Source organism: Strongylocentrotus purpuratus, unplaced genomic scaffold (genome assembly GCF_000002235.5).
Source record: "Strongylocentrotus purpuratus isolate Spur 01 unplaced genomic scaffold, Spur_5.0 spur5_scaffold_15, whole genome shotgun sequence".
NCBI lineage: Eukaryota > Metazoa > Echinodermata > Echinoidea > Camarodonta > Strongylocentrotidae > Strongylocentrotus > Strongylocentrotus purpuratus.
The window spans coordinates 16,843,683-16,867,190 of record NW_022145600.1 but is presented as its reverse complement, the minus strand read 5'-3'; the positions used below and the strand labels follow the sequence as shown (position 1 = coordinate 16,867,190).

The 23,508-nt window shown below is 36.9% G+C and overlaps 2 protein-coding genes across 2 annotated transcripts in view; one reads left to right on the top strand and one right to left on the bottom strand.

Annotated features, from left to right (window-relative positions):
• Window positions 1-3,001, bottom strand: part of LOC576348 (phosphatidylinositol 4-kinase type 2-beta) — a 15,843-nt gene extending 12,842 nt beyond the window's left edge. Inside the window, exons 1-3 of the mRNA XM_796614.5 lie at window positions 2,291-3,001; window positions 1,111-1,311; window positions 102-233 (exon numbers count right to left, since the gene is read on the bottom strand). Coding sequence (XP_801707.2) covers window positions 102-233; window positions 1,111-1,311; window positions 2,291-2,767 — 810 coding nt within the window. The 5' untranslated portion in view covers window positions 2,768-3,001. The remainder of the gene's footprint in view (window positions 1-101; window positions 234-1,110; window positions 1,312-2,290) is intronic.
• A 6,231-nt stretch (window positions 3,002-9,232) lies between these two features.
• Window positions 9,233-23,250, top strand: LOC577171 (tetratricopeptide repeat protein 1). Its single transcript, XM_030985696.1, has 6 exons — window positions 9,233-9,565; window positions 14,982-15,665; window positions 16,865-16,925; window positions 17,626-17,804; window positions 19,142-19,261; window positions 20,376-23,250. The coding sequence occupies exons 2-6, from the start codon at window positions 15,042-15,044 to the stop codon at window positions 20,574-20,576; spliced, it is 1,185 nt and encodes a 394-aa protein (XP_030841556.1). The 5' UTR covers window positions 9,233-9,565; window positions 14,982-15,041; the 3' UTR covers window positions 20,577-23,250.
• Window positions 23,251-23,508: the final 258 nt, after the last annotated feature.

The following is a 23,508-nucleotide window of genomic DNA, read 5'->3' as shown; positions in this document are numbered from 1 at the left end:
ACATTTCCATTTATTCAATTTGGACTAATAAGATTGAATTGAATTGAATTTAATTGAATGTGTCTGTGCAACCCTTCTACATGTACTGCATGTCTTCTTACCTTTGGTGGTAGCCCAATACGATTGAATCTTCTACCAATGGCTTCAAACTTCTCCAAGGTGAACTTTTTCGTCTTGGCTTTTGCTCTATCAATTGGAGAATAGTTGAAAGTTTCACTAGCTAATTTGACAACCTGCAGAAAAGTAAGAAATAAAAATAAAGAGCACAAAAAGATACAAGTGTCATTCCAACATCTGTTATGTTTATGGGTACACTGGATTCTTTATTACAGACCAGCTAATATTTATTTCTCAGGAGTCAATACTTCAGATTTGCATTCTATTTTTTTTCTTCCAGTCTCTGTCATGATAACAAATCACTTTGACAAGTAAAGCAAAGAATGACTTAACATTTCAATTATCAAATTTATTTGGCTTTTCAGAAAACCACTGATTCACAGAGGTTTCAATATTGTTCATAGGAAAACACTCTAGAATTAACAATGCTGGCATTCTGATTTAAAAAGTGCACTAGATTTTCCCTTCATAGCAGAAACTAAAGTTTAGATAATGAATCTTATCACTTAATCAAGTTAATGTCAAATATAAAGCCCTCTAAACAGTTAATTATCAACTTTAAACTGAAACTAATTTTTATCTTCAAGTTATAATTTGAATAAGTTAGAAGATGATAGTAGAGTAAAACCTCAAACATAAATTTAAGGAAGTGAAACTTAAACAATGGCAGTTTTCACACCACTGATTCCTTAACGTTTGTTGATGCATGTACCTAAAGATCATATTTTGCCTACAGACCATCTGAGAGGCCTTACAGTACTTTGTATCAAATTATAAGGTGCAGTACACATTGCAACAATAATTACTATCATTCTAATCATGTAATGATAAATGACAACTTTCGGAACAATCAAAGTGGTGAAAATCATTTTCAGATTGTGTAGCAACATAATGACCAAAATCAAAATGAAAAATTTCACAATTTTTATCTATAAGACAAACAATACTTCACAAATGGATGGTTTCACTTTATCTTTACAAAGAATTCTTTACCCTTGTCTTTGGTACTACATTGAGGCCGAATTTCTTGTCCACTAGGTAAGCTCCAGCCTCGGAAAGGTATCCCTGGTTCGGTAAGAGACAACCTCTCCCAAAGCAGCATGGAAAGCATGTCTTCTGCATCCATTTTGTCCACTTCGGGTTCAGTTGACCGTAGGGCTCCTCGCTCTTTGGCTTGAAGACACCAATCACCTTCTACAAAAGAAAAAAACATGCAATGAAAGTTGATGATTTTGTACAGCTTCTTCTTCTTCTTTGCTATAAGTACAGGCCACCATCGGGTGTGTTCTCGTACTGACGATGGTGCTGTGCAGGTGTATATATACCGTACAGTGTCTCATTAAAAGGGCTTTGAGGAACTGCAGCTAAAAAGACATCCGTAGCTTAACGGAGCTGGATCTGGAGTACCTCTCTCTTACAGCTTGGCAGAGAGGTACAGGTGACCGCGGCCTGCGGAAGTGAGTTCCAGAGCCTGGTGGCATCAGGAAAGAAACTCCTTTGCAGTACTTGCGTCTGGGCATTTGGCACTTCGAGTTTTTGGTCATGGCCTCTTTGCAAAGCAGGTAGCGATAGAGTCAGAACTGTCTCGATATCAGCGAGTTCTCAGAACATCATCGCTACCTTCGCCTGGGCTCTCCTTTCTAGCAGAGTTGGCCATTGCAGTTGGTCGAGCATAAGCTTGTGCTTATTGATCGTGATACATGAACTTCTCTCGTAAATATTTTTTCGCCCATCTGCCGTCAGCTTCTTTTGAGGTACTTGGATTCTGAAAGTGTACATGTACATTGTATATGTACTTTGTTCACATAATAAATTAAAGACCTTCATCTGTAAATATATTTGTACAAATCATATAAATTATAAATCTCAGAAATGAATGATTCAAACCCAAACTGATTTAAAACATTGTATGCATTTGCATATACAGATATACGATTCTAAAATCTATGTGAGTTGAATTTTGACTACATGAATCAGAACATTTAAATGATTTATCTACTTCAAGTTCTTGTATCCCATGCCTAGTAACCAAAAACTGATTTTGCTTTATTGTTTTTGTGTTTTGTATTACAACATGCCCTAATTCATGGGCAAAAGTATGTCCCATGACATTCAAACAATCCTCATCGAAAGACGATTTCCTCCCCTTCTCAATTGACATGATTGAACTTACCCCAGTGTAACTCTTGACGAAATAACTCCCGCTTGAGCCCTGTGATATCCTTTCAGGGTAAATGCCATGAATTATCGCCTGCTCTGCCTCTCGAATAATTGCTGTAAAATCTGGGTCATCTGAAAATGTGTTGAAATCCTCGAGCGATGACGAGTTTCTGCTTCTACTCCGCACCGGCTGAAGGAGGGGTTCGTTCTCTGTTTCTTGCCGGCTGTGCCCGGCGGGAGAACTCGTCATGGAATTGTCCAGTGTGGCCGTGTTCGGTTCAAAAATTACATCTGGAAGACCATGTAAATGAGGTGGCTCGATCCTGTTTTCAACATGAACGTTCACATTCGCGACATATTCATCACTCGATTCTAAGTCAAGTAGTTTCCCATTATTGCGGCTGTCGCTATAATCAGGTCCTACCGGCAAAAGAAGTTCACAATCTGATTCACCACGTCGATTGTCAATACGTTGGACTACGGTACTCATCCCGAACACTGTGCCCCCACAGCTTTCTGCATTGAATGGACGTGTGACGTGTGTGCAGTGGCGCTAAACTTACGCTAAGATACAGCGCAAGATCAGACCTTTGGTCCTCTTTATCTCCCGATCAGTCAACCGATTAATAGTACTAAGAACTCATTAACCATACCGTCTGCATTCACGTAATCAAATGTGTTGGCGACAAACAATGGACAATTGATAACTTGGCTAGGCTAGGTCGACGACGTGTATTTCATTCGTGTAATAATGTACGTATGATCACCCACGACATCGTACGTCGTTTGCCAGCTGAAAGCCCCATGACGTCATTTAACAAAAATAAAACAGTGTGATCCAACATCATTCATCATATTCATATTTGGGGAATTTTGTCAAAGTCGGAGGCATCCAAATTCGATAGTCATATTTTGAAGGGGCTGAATATCAAGTGGATGAGATGAGGCTTAAACATGACAATTTCCTTTTACAAAAAGTGTTTGTCTATCGTAGAATTGGTTCTAGGACAATTACCCCCTGGGCAATTATTCAACCCCCGGCCAATTACCAGCGGGACATTATTAATCCCGGAAAATATCCCCCTCCCCCCCCCCCCCCGAGGTGACTTACCCCCGAAATAAAACAAAATGAAATAAAACCAAATAATTATTAAGGTGGATATCCCCTTCAATGGATGAACAGGGGGAGGCCGGGGGGGGGGGGGGGTAATTGTACTAAGGTGATATTTTCAGGGTGGAGGTTAACCTCTTTGGGGTTAAGTGTCCACGGGGGGCCGGGGGAATTATCCTAGGGGTAATTTTCCTTGGCCGGGGGGTGGGGGTGGTTATTGTTCAGGGGGTAATTCTAGTTGGATTCTATGTTGTCAGTCCTTGAGGGGCGGCAGTTTCCTCGAGCGGCCCGAGGGAAATTGAGTCCTCATAGACTGCATGCATGACCTCATTGATTCTTCGAGTTTTTCGAAAAAAAGGCTGCCTATATTGTTTTATATCCCGCATCCAATTCTATTAGGTCTAGATCCTAAATATTAGATCAAAATCTAGGCGATCGAAACTTTATTTTTTAAAAGCTCAACCTAAATAGCCTTTACCTGACCTTTTGCACCATCTTAACGAAAAGAACTAGCACGACAATCGGAATGCAATCGTTGTGTGTCCTGAAAAGATGATTATGCGGACAGATGATTTATCAAACATTAATTTGAAAGAAGTTTGCATGCCAACATTTCAGGAATCTTTTAGAACTTGTACGCTGAAAAATGTTATTTAGGTATACTATTATATTCATAGGGGTTCTATAGTTGTAGCAGTTTGGTGCATATTCCTGGTAAAATGCAATGGCAAAACGTTACAGATTTATTTTTGTAAGCACAAGACCCCCCCCCCCCCCCCACTATTTATACGCGATAAAATGAGATCCTGATTTTTAATTTTTTTTTTTTGGTATAGCATTCTTTATTGTATTCATTCAGTACAAAATATATCCAAAAAACGAACATCTTCATCGATTTACATAACATATCAAAATATGGAAAATTGTACATTCCTCAAAGATATATAATATAGTTTAATACACATGTATATAATGTTTTCAAATTAATTATACTGAATGAAGTAAGTCAAAGCCGCACAGACAGACAGACACACCACACACGCTCACACACTCAGACACACATACAAACTTACCTCCCCTCCCCCCTTCATTCCAAAGCTCAACAAATCCCCCCTCCCTTCCCAAGCACAGTCACATCTACACATTTTGTTGGAAATCCTGTCTCTTCCTTTTCCTTATGACCAAATTATATTTTTAAAAAGTTTGAGTCTGAGAAAGAATTATTTGCCTCGCCGTCCTTAACTGTGAAAGTTGTCCCATTTTCTGAAGTGAAGTGTTATAGTGCCTCTCTCCCCCGCTAATTCCTTTAATGCTTGCCTATTTTCTATAATTCTTTTTCTAATTTCTTGAGAAATTGGGGGTCTATTTTTAGTTGAAATTTATTTAAAAATCATATGTTTTGTTAAAAGAATAATGTGATTTAACAGTTCTTCTTCTACGGCATTGGATTTTTTTTTATCCCGATATGAATTTCTTGCCAGTGTAGATGTTGTTAACGCTGATAAAGCAAAAAGGTCACCGCAGTCCTTACAAATATGTGCTACATCTTCACAGGTAAAAACAGATGTTCAAAGGTCTCTTCGTGTTTATTGCAAAGGAGCAAAACTTGCTCACTACATGTTTGAAAGTGTATAGATGCTTATTTGTATAAATTATATTATTTAACATTTTATATTGAAATTCCCTCAGCTTTCTGTCCAGAGTGGATTTTCGGGGTTATAAGAAAATTGTTCTCGTGTCATTTTCGACCATATTATATTACGTTCTAAATTGCATATAATAAGATTTTTCCGTTCTTATACGTGTATAGATATATTTGGATGTTATATGCCTTGCAAAGAGTGGGGGTTTCCGTTAATAATAAATTCTAAACTTAATTCGGTATCCTCACAAGGATTTTCATATATTTTTTATTCAAAAGAGTTTTCCACGAGTATGGAATGCCTGCATATAACTGTTTTATTATATTTATTTCAATGTTGTTTAAACCCACTTTTCTTAAATTCTGTGATAGATTTTAACTCAACTTTCCTATCAGCAATATGATGTATTTTAAAGACATTTTTTAGAAATGGGTCTTCATGGAAATATATATGCCCCTGAATGCGGATACATCTATTATTGTAAATAATTTGATTTCTTTTTGAAATGGCGTTCTTAAGCAAAAAGGCTTTTGTCCCTAACCAAGCCTCTAGCATGCTACGGTAAACATCTGGTAATGACAGTCCAAGTAAATCTGGCGATACATTACTGAAAAATATCAAGAGGCCGCCATATTTTCTAGTCAGGTATTCAAAATAACGTTTCCAAATCATATTTGAATCTCCTGTTATAAGTCTTTTCATCCACATGATTCTTAGTGTTCGAATAAATAATTGAAAATCTGTCAATTTAAGATCTCCCTCATCGTAATCTAAAAACATAGTACTCCGTTTGATTTTAACTTTTCCATTCCATAAAAAAATCAAATGTTAACACTTCAATTTCACGGAATGCCCAAGGTGGTACTGGTGTGAGTGATGATACATAATTATACTAATTTCGATAGAACAATAGTCTTTATTAGTTGAATTTTCCCCCATCAAAGTCAAATCTCTTTGTTTCCACCACATAAGCAGCTTTTAAATTTTACTTAAGATTTATTTGTAATTAATTTTCTCTTGGCTTTCCACGTCTAACGTAAAATGTATACCTATATCTTTACAATGTAGCATGCTTTTAATTCTCTTCGTTTCAGTTCTAAAGATTCAATCTTCTCATTATCTATTGCTTTCAAAAGATCATCTTCAAGGGAGAGTATTTCTATTTCTAGATTCACAATTGTTTCCTTTCTGAGCTTTGCTTTTTCTTTCGAATATTTTATGATACAATAATAGTTTATTTTCACTTTATAAATCCCATAAAACTCTTTTACTTTCTATTTCTGTTTTATAGTCCTTTTTCAGTTTAATGATTGCGGTTTTCATTAGCACAATGAACTTTTCATCTTTACTCAAACTATTATTAAATTTCCAATAAGATCCTTTGAATTTGATATCATTCGAAGGTAAGTTCAAAAAGTTTAGTTGTACAGCTGAATGATCAGGAGCTAGATGATATTATATTGCATTTTGATATTATTTCATCAAATTTTTCGGATTCAAACCAATAACCAAGTCTACTTTGCATAAAAGGATTGATTATTTTGTCTATAAGTAAATTGCTTTATCATTCCATTTCTCATGCACTCTCCAAATATCAATCAAATTTAAAGTATCCCCAAAATTTTCAAAGAGTCTACCAAGTTTTGAGGGAACCTTTCGTTTACCAGTTCCCATCATGTAATCCAGGTCAAAATTGCTGATCGTGTTGAAATCACCTCCTATTATTTGCTAATTATTTTTTTCCATTAACCGCTGTAAGGGCTTTTTCAAACTCAAGTACAAAATTATTTTGTTATAATTCTTTTGAACGAACTGGAAAATATACATTCGCTATTTGTAAGCCTTAAATAACCCTTGTATAATGCACTCCATTATAAAAAACCTATACCATTATCATCTGCAATTGCATTAATGACTTGAATATCTAGTTTAGAATCAAATAAAATCCTTTACTATGGTTTGTCCCATGACTAAAATACGATCTACCATTCCATAGTGCCTTCCAGCGCTCAAAATACACGGGGGCGATGGGCGATTCGCACCCGTGAGCTCTATAATCGCCCCCGTCAGGTTGCTCACGGGGGCGATTGCAAAATTAAAAATCGCCCCCGTGGAATTATAAAATTAAGATTATCTTTTCTGATATAACTTTAACACAATATTGAGTATTAATTTTCAAACCTTAAACCAATGAAATGGAACTAGATGGCGCTTTCTCTACCATCTCTACGAGTATTCCCGATACAAACAACGGAAGCTCGCGGTGCGGCCGTCAGCACAGTGGCTATATCGGTGTGCACGCTGACGCCAAATATCTGCTGGAGCTGGAGATCGACAATCGCGCAAGGACTGAAACATGGAGAAGTTTTTCGTTGTGAAAGTTTGAATCCTCTGAAATCTGTTGATTCTTAAAGACCAGCAAATAATGTAACCCGACCAGTAAATCAATATTGAGAAGAAGAAGAAGGCATAATGTTGCAGGGGCGGATCTAGGCGGTTCGGGGGTTTAACCCCCCCCCCCCCCCTCCCCCTTGGGCTGCCAAAGAAAAATGTGATATGCACAGAAAAATACTATCATGTGTCCAGACCTACACAGTATTAGAAGATGTCAGTAGATGCCAGGAAAACATCACTAACGGGGGTTCAAAAAAGCACCAAAAAATCGCCTCGCTGCTACGCGGCTCGTGGACGATGCTCCACATCGTATTTGGGGTACCCCCCCCCCCCCCCACCACCCTTAGCAAAAAGTTTGATCCGCCCCTGTCTTTTTGGAAGGATTATGGTAAAGACTTAAAGTAAAGAAAGAATGTAAATAAGGTTGCTCCGAATAATGAGGAGGAAATTATGTGCAGAACGGGAAGAAATGGAGAAAACGTCCTCATGGGGATAAAAGTCAATAACAGCTATGTAACAAGTAAATTTCTAAGAGGAAAAATACCGACTTAGATAAATGATAATAATAAAATACCAAGGAGTTTCACGGGTACCAATTTAATGGAAATTTGAATTAAAAAAGAGCCCCCGTCTGCACTAAAAGCGCCCCCGTGAGAAGGCTCACGGGGGCTCTTTTTTTTGGAAGAGCCCCCGTGGGCAAAAAATTAATTTGAGCCCTGGTGCCTTCCATTCGTTTTCTACTTCTTTGGTGCTATACGTTTCCTGTAAAAAGATCCGACCGTTTATCTTTACACCACATCAATATTTCTGTCTCTTTAATTTTTCTCGAAATCCCAAAGGAAGTTCAAAAGAGTTGACTTTTGGCGACCACACAATCAGTAATTGTTGATCTGCGATCAGTAAAGGTCAACGAACTTTTAAGACGGGTCCCATCCATTGAACTTTATACCACTGAAATTTGCACTATGCATGCAGAGTTCAGTGATTCATCCAAAATTCAGAGATAAATAATTATATAGATGGGTCTCATCTAGGTCCCTCTCGTTTACGTGTTATAGTATCCCAAAAACTGAACATACATTTTTTTGTTCAATTCTGTGTGTGTTTCACACTTGGATAGTATCTTTGAAGACGCCCGATAGAATTTATAAAAACATTTCTCAGAAAAAAAGCCTGGTAGGGATAATGTGGTGAATTCTTCCAAATGAATACATTGATCGACTTTTCCTTATTATATTACTTATTTAGACACAAAATTGGGTCACTGTAGGAAGACATATCTTGCTGAAGTGTCATTACTCATTAGTCTTTTGGTGTCATTTTTCAAATTCAGTATCGCTGAATGATTTTGTTAAAATGGGTACTTGGGTTTAAGCCCTTTTGCGACACAATAATTATTTGACATTTAAGTTTATAAATATTTTCATGTAGTGAAAGCCAAATTGTTCTATTTTCACATGATGCATGCTATGTCTTGGAACAATCTTTCACTGAATTTGTATTTAGATAGAAGGCATCGTCAATTTATGTGACCATTACCGAAAAGTCACCGTTCACGGAGTGGGGGGGGGGGGCGGGATGACACCCCTTGTTCTTTTCCAAACGCGCACTTATTCCATAAAAGGAGTGGCAATAGGTTGATCGAAAGTTACTTTTTGCTAATGGTCGCAGACATTGATTATGATTTCTGTAAAAATAAAAATTTAATGAAAAATTATTTCATGACATGATACTAGTACATTGTAATGAAAGTATACGGCTTTCATATCATGTAATATTCTAAGAAATGAAAATGTCGAGGTGTGTGGGTTACAAAAGAGGAGTGCTGGTATAGATAAACCTGCTACCTGTTGTATTACAGAGAAATTTCAAATTATTCTCACAAATCCTGGCCATTAATCAAATAATTTACAAGTATCCTAGGCCAGACATACATCCAAGCTTTTCTTGTCTTATCATCACTTAAAAGGGTATATTTGGATGAATTTTTTTAATGTAAACTGCATGACATAAATTATGTCAACAATCATATTTCAAATCAAAATTTTCTATTTTCCAATAATTATTGGCTTTTTTAGGGATACCGTAACAAAGAAGAAGAGGATTGTGGTCGCCAAAATCAGCTCAACAGACCTCACAGGTAACTCTATCTATTTTTCACTTATCTCTGTATTATCACAACCATTTCAAGAAATTAATGTAATTTGATGATGTGAAGTAATGTTCTACTGATTTAATCCTCCGGTTTTAAGTTAAACTTTAACATTATGATTCTAGCATTTCACAAACGCGCGATTGCCCGATGACATCTTGTCCCACATATTGATATTTGTGCAAGTGCAATTCAAGGCAGGAGAGATGAGCCGACGCCCATTCATATTCATTCGACCACTAACTCTAGGGGCCCGTTTTTCAAAACCGTCCAACTTCTTGATTAAATCATAACAGTTTTGTCCAATGTTTTATGCGTCAGCACATTTTTTAAAAATGACTAAAAATCAACATTCCTGAGGCCCATAAATGATACACAAGAAATTAAAAAGAAAGGGAGTCTGTTTTATGACGTAGAGTAAAGGAGCCGGTAATCGGCCAGCTCCAGTTTTCGGCCGATTGGTTGGATGCAAGGTAAAATCACTCTAAAATACATCGCATAATAGCATAACACATATCCCACACATACCATACCATGCCAGTGTCACTGAAGAACCACATTTGCAATGGAAAATATATCCTAAAATATCACATTTTAGCGATGTAATCGCCGGTCCCGCTACCCAAATCTGAAAAATTGAGTATCTTACGCGTGTCTGTAAGAAATATGGGTACCATAAAATGAGCTTTATTTCAAGTATTTTTCAGATTTAGAGCCCGATTTTGTGCTAGTCGCAAGCTCAAAAGTATCTCATCGCATGTATTACATCAATGCAGCCGCACACCGCGACGCACACACGATATCTCTGTCTAATTCAGATTCCAACTTCCGATCACTGCTGTGCCTGTCTTCAGCCAGGCGAGCACCAGGGAGCTCCGGCGTGGGATACCTGCTCCGCCCGCTTGTGCTGTACATCAGCGCGGAAACGCACGGCGCGCGCGAGCGCTTCCTATTGACTTTGTACATGCGGCCGCAAACTGAAACGCTCGGCCGATAACTGGCTCCAAAACAGTGAAAATTGAAATGAATATTGTCATGGCAATTCGTGATTTTTTTCTGGGATTCTTTTTTTGTTTAAATAATAATAATATTTGCTTCATGGTTTGAACAAAAAATGATAATAAATAGGAAGTAAAGAGTCCTAAAAATAGGATTTTGTCTTAAGTGGCCGAAAACGGGCTCCTTTACTCTATCAAAATAAAATTACTCCCAGGACCCAGGGGGCCGTTTCTCGAAACCAACTCCCTGACAGTCATATCTTTGTCGGCGACCTACGGAGATGTCATGAAGCGGATAAACCGTTTCACAAAGCCATGACAGACATGATATCGATATATCGCGATACTAGCAGCTCAAGAACATAGTCTTTGTCACGATCCATTTGATTTATGAAGAATAACCCAAAACAAGTTTTGGGGCTAAAATTGTTCAAAAAGAAATATATACATATAAATTCTCCTAAAATAAATAATGAATAGTGTCATTATCAAATGTAGATCACCAAACGATTTTCTTATTTCTGTAAAGATTCTTAAATTGAAGAAAAACCGGTGAGTGTTTTTTTTTTAACAGTCGAATGAAAAGTTAGTTGAAGGATACCGTAATGTGATAGCTTATCAATACGTACTTTTTTGTTTATTGTGCAGGGCGCGACAAACCCGCTTGCCCGACGTCCCGGGGCAACCAAATTGAGCCGTCGGGCAAGTAAATCAAATTATCACTTGCCCGATTCGGGCAAGTGATACTTTTACAGTAATTTCCTAGTGTCCAAGAACTCTACCATTCACCCGTCAACTTCTTACCCGTCGTCAAAATCCAGAAGCAAAAAAGCGATCGTTCCGATTTCGAAAAAACTTCACAGACAGCTAGCCAGCTCAGCTAGCTCAGCGCGCATGCAACAGTGACACTTCAAGCCATGAATGCCGCTCCGCCTCCACGCACGGCTGGCCGTGAGCTAGCTAGAGACAGCTAGCGCGATCGTACCAGCTGCGAGCTTATTCGCGCTCTCTCTCTCTAGCTCTGCAGGCCGCACCGACAGGCCTTTGCTATTCTCTGATTGCCGATTGGTTGAATCACGCCAAATATGACGTCATTATTCTAGGGAAATGAACACGTGCGAATCGGAATGGAATAAACAACAGGGATTTTCTAGTAAGTACAAAAAGTCAAATGTTTGATATTTATTCATAATGACTGTTAATGATTGTGAACATATTATTTAAAACTCGCTGCTCATATAAATCAGATGAATGTTTTTGTCTCGTTTTCAGTTTATTACTGCGGTCTCAAGATCCGACCGAGCGAGTCATTTTGATAATAGTATCGAGACCCCCAGAATATAAGCCGTTGTTGTTTTGTTTTCATGGTTTTAGCGACGTTGTTTAGTCTAGTTTTCGCATACTTTTCCGAGATTTATCGTAAAATATCTTCAATATTATTATTTAGTAAGAATTTACAAATTTTGGCATGATATTTATAGCAGTGAATGATGAAATAAAAATGTCCGTACTTTATTTAAAATAGTTGATTACCCATTATTTACATGACGTTTCTTGATGGAAGAGTTGACCCAAATTATTAACAGCTGAAAATTAGCCTACGTTTCCAAATGACAGCGGCTTGCACAGACACACATGTGATGTTGCACCATGGTACATGTGGCTACCATTAATGACATGTTTGTATCATATTTTTTACAACAGGGTCATTATGCTTTTTTACATGACTGAATATTAAAAACTTAAACCTGCTTGAACCATTCTACCTTGCCGAGATTCATGTGAATCTGATTATTTATGGAGAATCAATAAAATGCGTTTTTTAAACCTTCAACCATCCTTTGTTGACCATTTTCTTTGACATATTAGGTTATTATTCAGTACAGTTACACTGTACATGTATGTGCATTAATTTGCTATCTAAAACACTAACTTATCATTACGAGATAATAAATGCTTTAACCTCGAGTCCTTTTTCGCTTTAAAGTTTTGGGCAAGTGGAAATATTGTTTGGGCAAGTAAATTGAAAACCCACTTGCCCGACAGGGCAAGTGGTGAAAAAAATTCTTGTAGCACCCTGTTGTGACGAGGAATTTTAGGCAAAATACCTTTTCTCAGCCAGTTTTTATTCTAGAGTCTCATAAATACTCGTTATATAATTGATTTGATATTGAAAATATAATTTGGAAGAAGTAATTAGAGAGGGAATAATAATGCACATAGGCCCCAACGGTACGATGGTATCCGAAGAAAAGACTATGGATCGACTATGGAAAACGGTGTGTAACATTCTTACCTCTCTTATTTATATGTTATAGTTTAATGATTTGTGATTTAATGTTTATATTCAGCTTTTTAAAGTTTCTGTATAATTTGTATTCTCACTTTTGTACATTCGCATTTCGCATCCCAGGGAATTACGTACCGAACTCGTCTATATTTTTCTCAAAATGATAGTGAAACTAATCGTCCATTTCGCAGCCCATGGAATGGCAACAAGCTGACTTGTGATGGCGCTTTACAGCAATTAAAAAGATATGACAGGTTTGGAGCAGTGACAACTCGCTTGTCGCGGAAGTTGTCGCTCATCTTGGCAAAGACGGCTTCGTGAAACACTTTGCTGACAAGTTGCGTGACAGTGGCGAGATGTCATTGATCTTGTAGTTATGACTCAAGGGGCCGTTTCTCGAAACCAACTCCATGACAGTCATATCTTTGTCGGCGACCTACGGAGATGTCATGAAGCGGATAAACCGTTTCACAAAGCCATGACAGACATGATATCCATATATCGCGATACTAGCAGCTCAAGAAGATAGTCTTTGTCACGATCCATTTGATTTATGAAGAATAACCCAAAACAAGTTTTGGGGCTAAAATTGTTCAAAAAGAAATATATACATATAAATTCTCCTAAAATAAATAATAAATAGTGTCATTATCATATTTACATCATCAAACGATTTGCAAATTGCTGTAAAGATTCTTAAATTGAAGAAAAACCGGTGAGTGTTTTTTTTTTTGACAGTCGAATCAAAAGTAGTTGAAGGATACCGTAATGTGATAGTTTATCAATACGTACTTTTTTGTTTATTGTGATGAGGAATTTTAGGCAAAATGTCTTTTCTCAGCCAGTTTTTATTCTAGAGTCTCATAAATACTCGTTATATAATTGATTTGATATTGAAAATATAATTTGGAAGAAGTAATTAGAGAGGGAATAATAATGCACATAGGCCCCAAAGGTATGATGGTATCCTAAGAAAAGACTATGAATCGACTATGGAAAACGGTGTGTAACATTCTTACCTCTCTTATTTATATGTTATAGTTTAATGATTTGTGATTTAATGTTTATATTCAGCTTTTTAAAGTTTCTGTATAATTTGTATTCTCACTTTTGTACATTTGCATTTCGCATCCCAGAGAATTACGTACCGAACTCGTCTATATTTTTCTCAAAATGATAGTGAAACTAATCGTCCATTTCGCGGCCCATGGAATGGCAACAAACTGACATGTGATGGCGCTTTACAGCAATTAAAAAGATATGACAGGTTCGGAGCAGTGACAACTCGCTTGTCACGGAAGTTGTCGCTCATCTTGGCAAAGACGGCTTCGTGAAACACTTAGCTGACAAGTTGCATGACAGTGGCGAGATGTCGTTGATCTTGTAGTTATGACGGTTTCGAGAAACGGCCCCCAGATATTGATCAATGACAGAATTTTCAAACATTGTTTTAAAAAATGAAAAACTTTGAGTTACTTTATTTTTTTCTTTCCTTTTCGCCATTGTGTCAGTTTGTGTTATTAAACAAATTGTAATCATCCCCTCGCCGACGAAGTCAGAGGGGATATAGAAACGCTCCGTGCGTCCGTCTATAACAAATTTGGTTTCTGATCGATAACTTCAGTAATGTTCGACAGATTTTAATGAAGTTTGATGTAAAGGTACATGGTATCAAAATACAGGCTAATTTTGATTTCGGAGTATGTAGGTCAAAGTTCAAAGGTCATAGCTCATTAAATATCTGAAAAAATACACATCTGGTTTCTGTTCGATAACTTAAATGTAAGTAATGTTTGACGGATTTTCATAAAATTTGATATGAAGATACATGGTATCAAAAGACAGCCTCAGTTCGGTTTACGAGTATGTAGGTCAAAGGTGAAAGGTCATAGCTCATTAAATATACAAAAACACCTAATTAATGAAATATGGTTAACTTCCTGCCTATTAATATAATAGTATAGTCCAATGGAGGTAACGTGTTCCGACGTATATAGGCCATTTGTACCCTGCAAGGAGATGCTACGCTTTGCGTTGATTTGTTACTATTTTTTACAAAATGAAATATATAATTGGGAGAACTTTCTCATTGTTTTTCAATCTTTTTATTTTGCAGTTGCTATTTGGTATATTGACAAACCAGACAGCAAGGCAAAGAAAGTGAAAGCCCTATACCATGGCATCCAAGGAGACCAGGTCTGCTTCCATCTCTGAAAGTGACTCTGATGATGAATTCTTTGATGCATTAGCGAATGATGAATCAACAGGCGATAGCAAAGAAAACAAGACTCCATTAAGTAAAGATGGTGATGATAATCCAACAATTCAGTCCGTGGAGAATTGCACGTCAGGCTCAGCAGAGACCGCGAAGGACTTGACTGTGGATGGACGACCTGAGCAAGAGAAAAATATAGATGTGAGCTCAGTATCACAGACAGAGCCCAGCTTGGAGGAAATGTGTGAAAGTATACCTGATCGATTAACAGACACTGTCAGGGTTTCCGACCCTCAAGGGGGCGGCGATGCCTGCTCGAGTCCTGTAGACAATTCAGATAAAGAGAGTGAACATACTAATTTTCAAGATGCTTCCAGCAGTCAGCCATTTTCTTCAGGTGATCAAGGAAATGAGATCAATCAAGATGGAGGAGTTTTTGATGGCCTGAAGGCAGAGGAGGATGAGGATGATGGGCTGCATGAAGAAGGAGAGAACAAAGAGGAGGAGAAGGAGGAGGATAAAGTGGTAGATGAGATGGAGTTGAGGAAAGAAAGAGAAGATGCAATGACAGATGAAGAGAGAGAGGTATGTTAAATAAAGGGCGATCCAACCCTTGTAATAAGTTCATTTAAAGCCCCAATGTCCTACTTGTAGCTACTTGCTCCCTCTATATAGAAAACTTCTCCAATCGGTGGCTGTTGGTCCCCCATGATCCTCTTTTCCTTATGTTAATTGAGAGCTGAGTTGATGAGATAACCACCTGTCCAGTGACCTTGGAGCGTGGTCTAATCCCTCCTATAAACTAGTACAGATAAGCTTTAAATGGAAGCAGAAAAGTAACATAGAGTAAACAGATTGGTGAAAGTTTTAAATGCATCAGATCAATCATAAGAAAGTTATCAATTTTTTCGAATATGAGATCACAACAGCTACCAGAATTTCAAATTGGCAATTTTGTCAGTGTATTGTGATGTTGTAACAGATAACCCTTCCGTTTGCTGTGTACAAAAACATCACTAATTTGTGTTTTTCTACCAAGTGCCTTCACCCTTGGGCTGCTACTCAAAATTTATTATGGAGAGTATATTATTACAGGTCCTCTAAAAAGAAAAGAGAATCCAGAGTCATATATTTTTCAAAAATAAAATGTGTAATCACTTTGCTTGTTAAAACAAATGGGAAAGTTATCCTCTACTAATCACAGAGACAATACCCAATTAAGCTAATTTGAAGAGCCCATAGTATACTAGCGATTGCATCTTTAACAAAATCATAACTTTCTTATTTCATCGTCCAATTTCAATCAAACTTTCACCAGTCTATTTGTCTGATTTTCTGCTTTCTTCTAGAGTAGCTTGCGTTTAATGTTGAATTACCTTTTAATTAATCATGAAATGGTACAAACCAAGTCGTATTGTATCTACTTATTTCCTTCTTAAATAACAGAAATGCCTTGTGCTCTAAAAAAATTATCTTAAAATCTCCAATGTATTTTGAGCTTCTTACATCCTAGAAACAAGTAAAGCAAATAAACCTAGACATGAAAGTTACATGTACATGTCTTGTTAAAAGTCAATTAATTTACCGGGTGATGACATCGATTTATTGGTTCATGGTAGTGTGTAAAGCTAATTGAAGATCACTTTTCTTCACTTATCTTTGAAAGTTGAAATTGCTGAATCATATTGATGCCTTAGTGTTCTGATGTGGAATTTCCATCTACCTTTTCCTATGAGTTGTACTGCTTATATTGTCTTATATTTATTGATTATTCTTTTACCAAGGAACTGAAGGACGAAGCTCAGTCGCACAAGGCAAAAGGAAATAATCTATTCAAACAAGACGGTAAGAATGAAAACGAAAGTTTGTTTTTTAGGAAATCCTGTTTTGAAGGAATCCTGTTTTATAGGTATGGGGTTTAAGTCCCGCCGTGGCACTAATGAACTTTGGCAAGACGTTAATCTACATTTGCTATTCTCCACCCAGGTGTAAATGGGTACCTGATATGCTTGAGCGCTAGTTACTTTGGCAGCTCCGCTACAACCAGGCCAATATTTCAGAGCCTGGCGGATACCGGCGCTATATGGATATCCATATTATCACTATCATATATATGTAGCTAAGTTGCTTATAAAGAATTACCCAATAGAGCAGGAGATCATGTCCTTTCCTGTCTTCTAGCAATTTACTAATAAAATATATAAATTGCATTTCTGACCATAATATTGCTCTTTTGATACATGTAGTATAGTATTCACTAGCTACACATATCCTGCATTTTTGGAGATCAGACACGATCAGTTCTAATACTGGAATACCGCTTATGGATATTTTCAAGACTGATATCACTTATTTTTGTCATATATTTTGCTTCATCAAGAAATACAATTAATTGTAAATTTAAAAGATGGCAAGTGGCAGTGCAATGGATTTAAATAATTTCTATGTAATCAAAAAAAGGATGCACTTCTACATACCGGTAGATGGTAAAGGTGTATTCACCTCTAGGACCATGAATTTTCCATTGGATAATTTGTTTTTCTAGAGTTTCTGGATGCAATATCTTCATACACACAAGCATTGGAAGCCTGCCCTCTGTGTTACAAGAAGGAGAGGTCAATAATGTATGCAAACAGAGCAGCATGCAGAGTGCGCAGAGAGCAGAACGAGATGGCTGTAGAAGATTGCAATAAAGCTCTGGAACTCCATCCACACTATATGAAGGTATGATGTTAGAGCATTCACACATGGTGCCTACATGCTTAAAGGGAGTGTAGCATGACGAGACTACATGTCTTTCCCTTGGCCTGACTTTGGCCAATCAGGTATAATACGACTACAGACGCGACCGTAGTTTTCATGCGCATGCAACATACGCGAAACCGAAGCATGAGGAGAACTTTGGTCTGTTTTGCGAACGCTAGCTCGCGCTGACTGTTAATCAAGCCCATTCGTTTAAGTGCAGTTGTCCAAAAGAAGTTGTAGATGGCGTTAACCAGTATTTGCCATGCTTCACCCTCTTTAACATCAAGGCAGAAATACTGAAAGATAGATAGTCATGGAAATCTTTAGTGGTATAGAGTAGAGATAGTTACTCCAGTTTTTTGAGGCGTGATGACTCGGTGGTAGAAGAGCGGTCTTGTAAACTGGGATGTCCCGAGTTAAAAACTTAAGTCAATGTGCTAGCGCCATATCGCAAGACATTAATCCTCATTACTCAGCACCAAGTCCCCCAAAGAGGACCTTAATAAAGCTGACCGTCCCCTGGTTGCTTTCATACACTTACGTTATAACAGTCAGGTTAAAACAGACCATAGAACTCCAGTTAGTTCCCCACCCCCCGACAGTACATGTACATACAGTCTCTGTGGGAGGGAACTATTTTGGTGCTCCATGAATTTGCCTCTAAATAAGGATAATTTCCACTGAAGTAACTATCTCTACTCTATAAAAGCCATAGATAAATTTGCCAACTTATAACAATTATTGCACTATCAAGTACCGGTAATCAGATCGTGTAAATAACCCAACACATTGGAATTCAAGCTTTAGTTTATCCAAGTTATGGTATTTCTATACAGCCTATAAATGTTTTCACTATAACTTTGTCTTGTAAACTACTGCTGTGGGAATTTGTCTTTGATTAGATGTTAATAACCCAACACATTGGAATTCCAGCTTTAGTTTATCCAGGTTATGGTATTTCTATACAGCCTATAAATGTTTTCACTATAACTTTGTCTTGTAAACTACTGCTGTGGGAATAGTGTCTTTGATTAGATGGAAATGATTTTGTTGTATGATAACTCTTAAATTTGCCTCATGTTTATGATATCTTATTTATTGACCTCCATCTTGGGTATTCTCTCCTCGTCATCCTCAGTGTATTTACTTGTAGTTATGCAGCATTACATCAACAGCCTGGGTGTTGAACTGTTGATTATTTATCCGCTAAACTATTAAGAGGTTAGTTGATTTTTCAAATAAGTTGCTTCGCTTTCACATTCAGTACCAGTAGTCACCACTATTGACCTTTAACCTCTTTGTTACTACCCCTATAGGTGTGGCTGAGGAGAGCAAACACATATGAGCTGATGGAGAAGCTTGATGAAGCTCTGGCAGACTTCAAGCAGGTTCTAGAGTTGGATCCAAGCTGCTATGAAGCAAGAGCAGCCTGTATGGTAAGATATAGGTTCCAGAAGGGCATTATTTCTGTATTAAATGGTGTGAATTAACAGCCTCCTGGCCTGTAGCAGAGAATATATTGCCTGTTTGGAGCCAGGAAGAGCATTAAAGAGAAGGTTGAGCTCTGGGAAGAGGTGACAAATAATTCATGAGCGTTATCATTGTATGCAATCTGGAAGAACATCAGATCAAAAATGTTCCCTGAAAAGCATAGCTCTTCAAATGCCTTAATATTCTAAATATGTAACATCATACAAATCGGGACGGATTTCTATACCACATGTTCGTTTAGTCCCATATACATATTTCTGTGTACAGTGCTTGTAACTTTACCAAGACTGGGCCAAATTTCTTATCATTTTGATGATTTCAGAACCTTGCAGTACACACCAATACTTATATGCTAGATGATCAACCTTTTCTGATCGATTCCACAACGTTTCTTTCACAATGCAATCACATCACCAGAACTCAACTTTATCTTTAATACACTTTTGGCTCTGAACAAATTGTACACTGATTTGGCAACCAACTGAAAGGAAGCTTTAGTCTGGTTAAATTGCATTTCAATAGTATGATTAGGTGTCTGAACGCTTGATCTACATAGCTCATGATGCAGAAAAGATCTGTATTGGATAAAGTTTGGGGAAATGTAGACAACTGTCATAATTGTTTGATAAGCTCATCAAGAATGGAGATATTGCCATTTTGTGAATTTGAATGCCTCGAAATGCACTGTGCGCTGATAATGGCTGCCGGAGCTAAAGCTAGGGTAATAATTGTGTAATTTATTTTGAGCACACTTTGTCTTATATGTCTTATGATATGTTTTATGATAGGGATTGCGCTATATAAGTGGTACTGTACATATTATTATTATTACACATGAGGTGTTGTGGTCTAGTGGATAAGTCACCCGACTGTGGATCGCAAGGTCCGCGCTTTGAGTCTCGCCGCGGCACTAATGTCAGAGCTAAAGCTAAAGCTAAAGGTAATAATTGCATCATTTCGTTTAATAAGCGCACTGATATGTCTTAGGACAGGAATAGGCGCTATATATGTGGTACATATTGTTATTATCACGCATATCTTTTTATGGATCTTACACAGAGACTTCCTGATCAGATCAAAGTTAGGAATGAGAAGCTAAAAGAGGAGATGTTCGGCAAGTTGAAGGACCTTGGAAACCTGGTGTTACGTCCTTTTGGCTTGTCAACTGATAACTTTCAGATGCAGCAAGACCCAAACAGCGGATCATACTCGATGAACTTTCAACAGAACCCAACATCAGGGGGGAATGGGAACCGCTAGCAGAGCGATTAGAGTATGAGGCAAAGAGAAGCACAATAGACAAAACAAATCTGCTGAAGAAATTGGATCATCATAAGCACTTCCATTGCACTATAAATTGTACTCCCAATCGAATGCAAAAGCTCATGTCGATAGGATTGGTTATTATGTGCGAGTTATTCCCTTTGCAAAGTTCCTGATTGTCATGTCTACAAACATGGGATGCAGTTTAGAGACAACAACTTTCGAATTCCTGATTGCATTACAGGGTGGTTTCAAGAATAAACATTACATTTTTACAAGTGTACATCTTCGGTTGGATTTATGGCGTTACTTTTGATGAGATACAGTGATGAGATATTAAATGCACTTGAGGTACATGAATATGATAACATTTCACAATAATATGATTATCATCTCATTTATCTTGAGTACTGAAATATATGCTCAGCATGAGTTGAGAATTGTCATATATTGCCACTTAGATATTTCTTTCATATAATGAATTGTTTTATTTGTATTTGTTTACATGTTTTTTGTGCCATGACAATGATGAATTTACAAGAAATTGTGACCTAATTTCATTTCTGCTTAAATCAAGCTCCTCTTTCCTACACTTTGCTACCTAATTGCAGAATCCTCTTTTATTCCTTTTTTCTATTTTGATAGGGACTATTGTATCTCCTTAAAGTTTTTACACCCCCTTCCCCATCACCCTGTCAAAAACAGCAACAACAAGAACAAAACAAACCAAAAATGAAAGAAATAAAGAAAGAATGAAAGAAACAAGGGGAAAACAGAGAAAGACTGCACAAGAGCAATGAAAAGTATTGTGATGATTGGTTCTTTCATTTTTTCGACACCTTTTACAGTTGTTTTCATTTTTCCTGTGTGCTACATCAAAATGAAATATTAAAGAACAATGTAGATATCAGCTAAGTTGAATAAGGTGAAATATTTCAGCACCTTTAGATCCAGAAACACAAATCAATTATTAGTATGTGTGTTAGTGTAAGGGTGTTGTGATGTAGAGGATAATTCATTGTAAACCACAAGGTACTGGGTTCGAATCCCTGCCATAGCACCAACATCTTTTGGTCAGACATTAATGTACATATGCCACACTTGACCCAAGTGAGGTAAATGGGTATCTGGCAAGAATTATTTCCTTGAAATGCTAGAGCACCATAATGGCAGCCATACTAAAGCTGGGGTAATAGTTGTGGAGAACCAGGGTGTCAAGTTTGATAGAAATGAGCGCTATGTAAGAACCCACTATTATTGTTATCATTATTGCTTTATTACTCAACTTTTTTTAGCTCACATATTGTAATGAAAGAGAACATGACATTTTTTGAATTTGGATTGTGAGTTACATCACACTGAAATTTTTTTTGGAGATTGAAATGTTAATTGACAGAAAAAATCTTTTAATGAACTAAATCATAAAATGCCCAATTAATCATGTATGATCAGATACAGCAGCAAATGAGATCAATTCTGTATTTTCTCTCATTTATGAGATTTTAGATGGGAACATAAGTCTGCAAAACAACAGTGTTTGTATTTACTTTCATATTCTCCAGGTCTATGATCTTAGAGGGTTTTTATATTATTTTAAATGACAAAAATCATTTAGGCTCGAGTCTTCATTCTTTGTGCTGCATCTTGTCTAAGAGGTAATACATGTATCTTGTATGTTTTATATGGCACAGAAAAGTATGTGTTTACATATACTTTGGAAAATCCTGCAGATTAATTGAACATATAATGTTGCTGCATCATAAAACCGAAGTACATCCATACATTACAATATATTTGTATTTATGGCACTGTTATTATCTATGTGGATATTATTATTTATTACCACGTGTATTTTATGTATTTTATGTAAGTCCGATGGACTCTAAACGTTTGGAATGATGTTGTATAATTCCTTTCTCTCTGAGTATGTTTTCATATTTGTTATTTTAAGCATCAAATGTTCTAGAGACAATGGAAATTACAGATCAGATAAATGTGTGTTCTGTGAAGAGGTTCATTTTTATTAGTTGAGTTGATAAGAACCACTGTTTTTAATTTCAATATTAATTCTACTCATGTTATTGACCTTCCTGATAACAGAGAGAAGCCTTCATTGGGAGAATGGCAATCCGAAAATGTGAAATATTAAAATGCCTGTTGAAGATCGTTTGTATTGTTTTCACTGCCAGTCAGTTAATGAAGCATGTTATGTAAGACAAAAGTCTGTCTCAAGTGGGGTCCTTGACCCAAGGACTTCGTACTTTGCGCCACATGCTTGTAATTGCAATGTTACTCTCATTAGCGAATACTAATCAAAAATTTCAAATGCTGGCAGCTACGTTAATGTTGTTCTTATAGACCACGTGTGTGTTGTCCATTAATTGTTAAGAAAGTACTGTATTATCAATTTCATCATGAATTCCAAATGATAAAGACTATCTACTTCTCGGAAAGGCATGAAATCATGGTGATATTTCAATTTTTCTGAATAATTGTTTCATAGTTCCATCAATAATCAGTGTATGGGCTGTAAGGTGGTTCTTTTTATGTCCTTTATACTTCTGTTATTTGTGACCATTTTTATTTCTTTCTCTTTTTTAATACTTATTACATGAATAATATATCATACTTCATATTTCATAAGTATGCAAAGAACATATGAGATAAACAATAAACTGATACAAATATATGAAGTAATATAGTTCTGCTAGATTTCTATGTTAGTCTGTTGCTCTTGCTCAAATATGTTCATTTGTAATTACATGGCCTAGATCACATATGATGTGGAAGTGCTCTCCTGAGTATTTGAGTTGATTCAGGTGCAAAGCATTGAGTGGGTATCTGTTCCCTAGTGTGCCATACTGTACTGCAAAATTGTTAGCGAATCTCTCTGGCTCTGTTCATCCTTACTCTCCATCTTGCTTCCTTA

What these genes read in the sequence shown, in the direction of transcription:
- LOC577171 (XM_030985696.1), top strand. Translation starts at nt 15,042, where the DNA reads ATGGCATCCAAGGAGACCAGGTCTGCTTCCATCTCTGAAAGTGACTCT. An exon ending in TCCATCCACACTATATGAAG is followed by an intron (nt 17,805 to 19,141) that starts GTATGATGTTAG and finishes CTACCCCTATAG; the next exon opens with GTGTGGCTGAGGAGAGCAAA. An exon ending in AAGCAAGAGCAGCCTGTATG is followed by an intron (nt 19,262 to 20,375) that starts GTAAGATATAGG and finishes GATCTTACACAG; the next exon opens with AGACTTCCTGATCAGATCAA.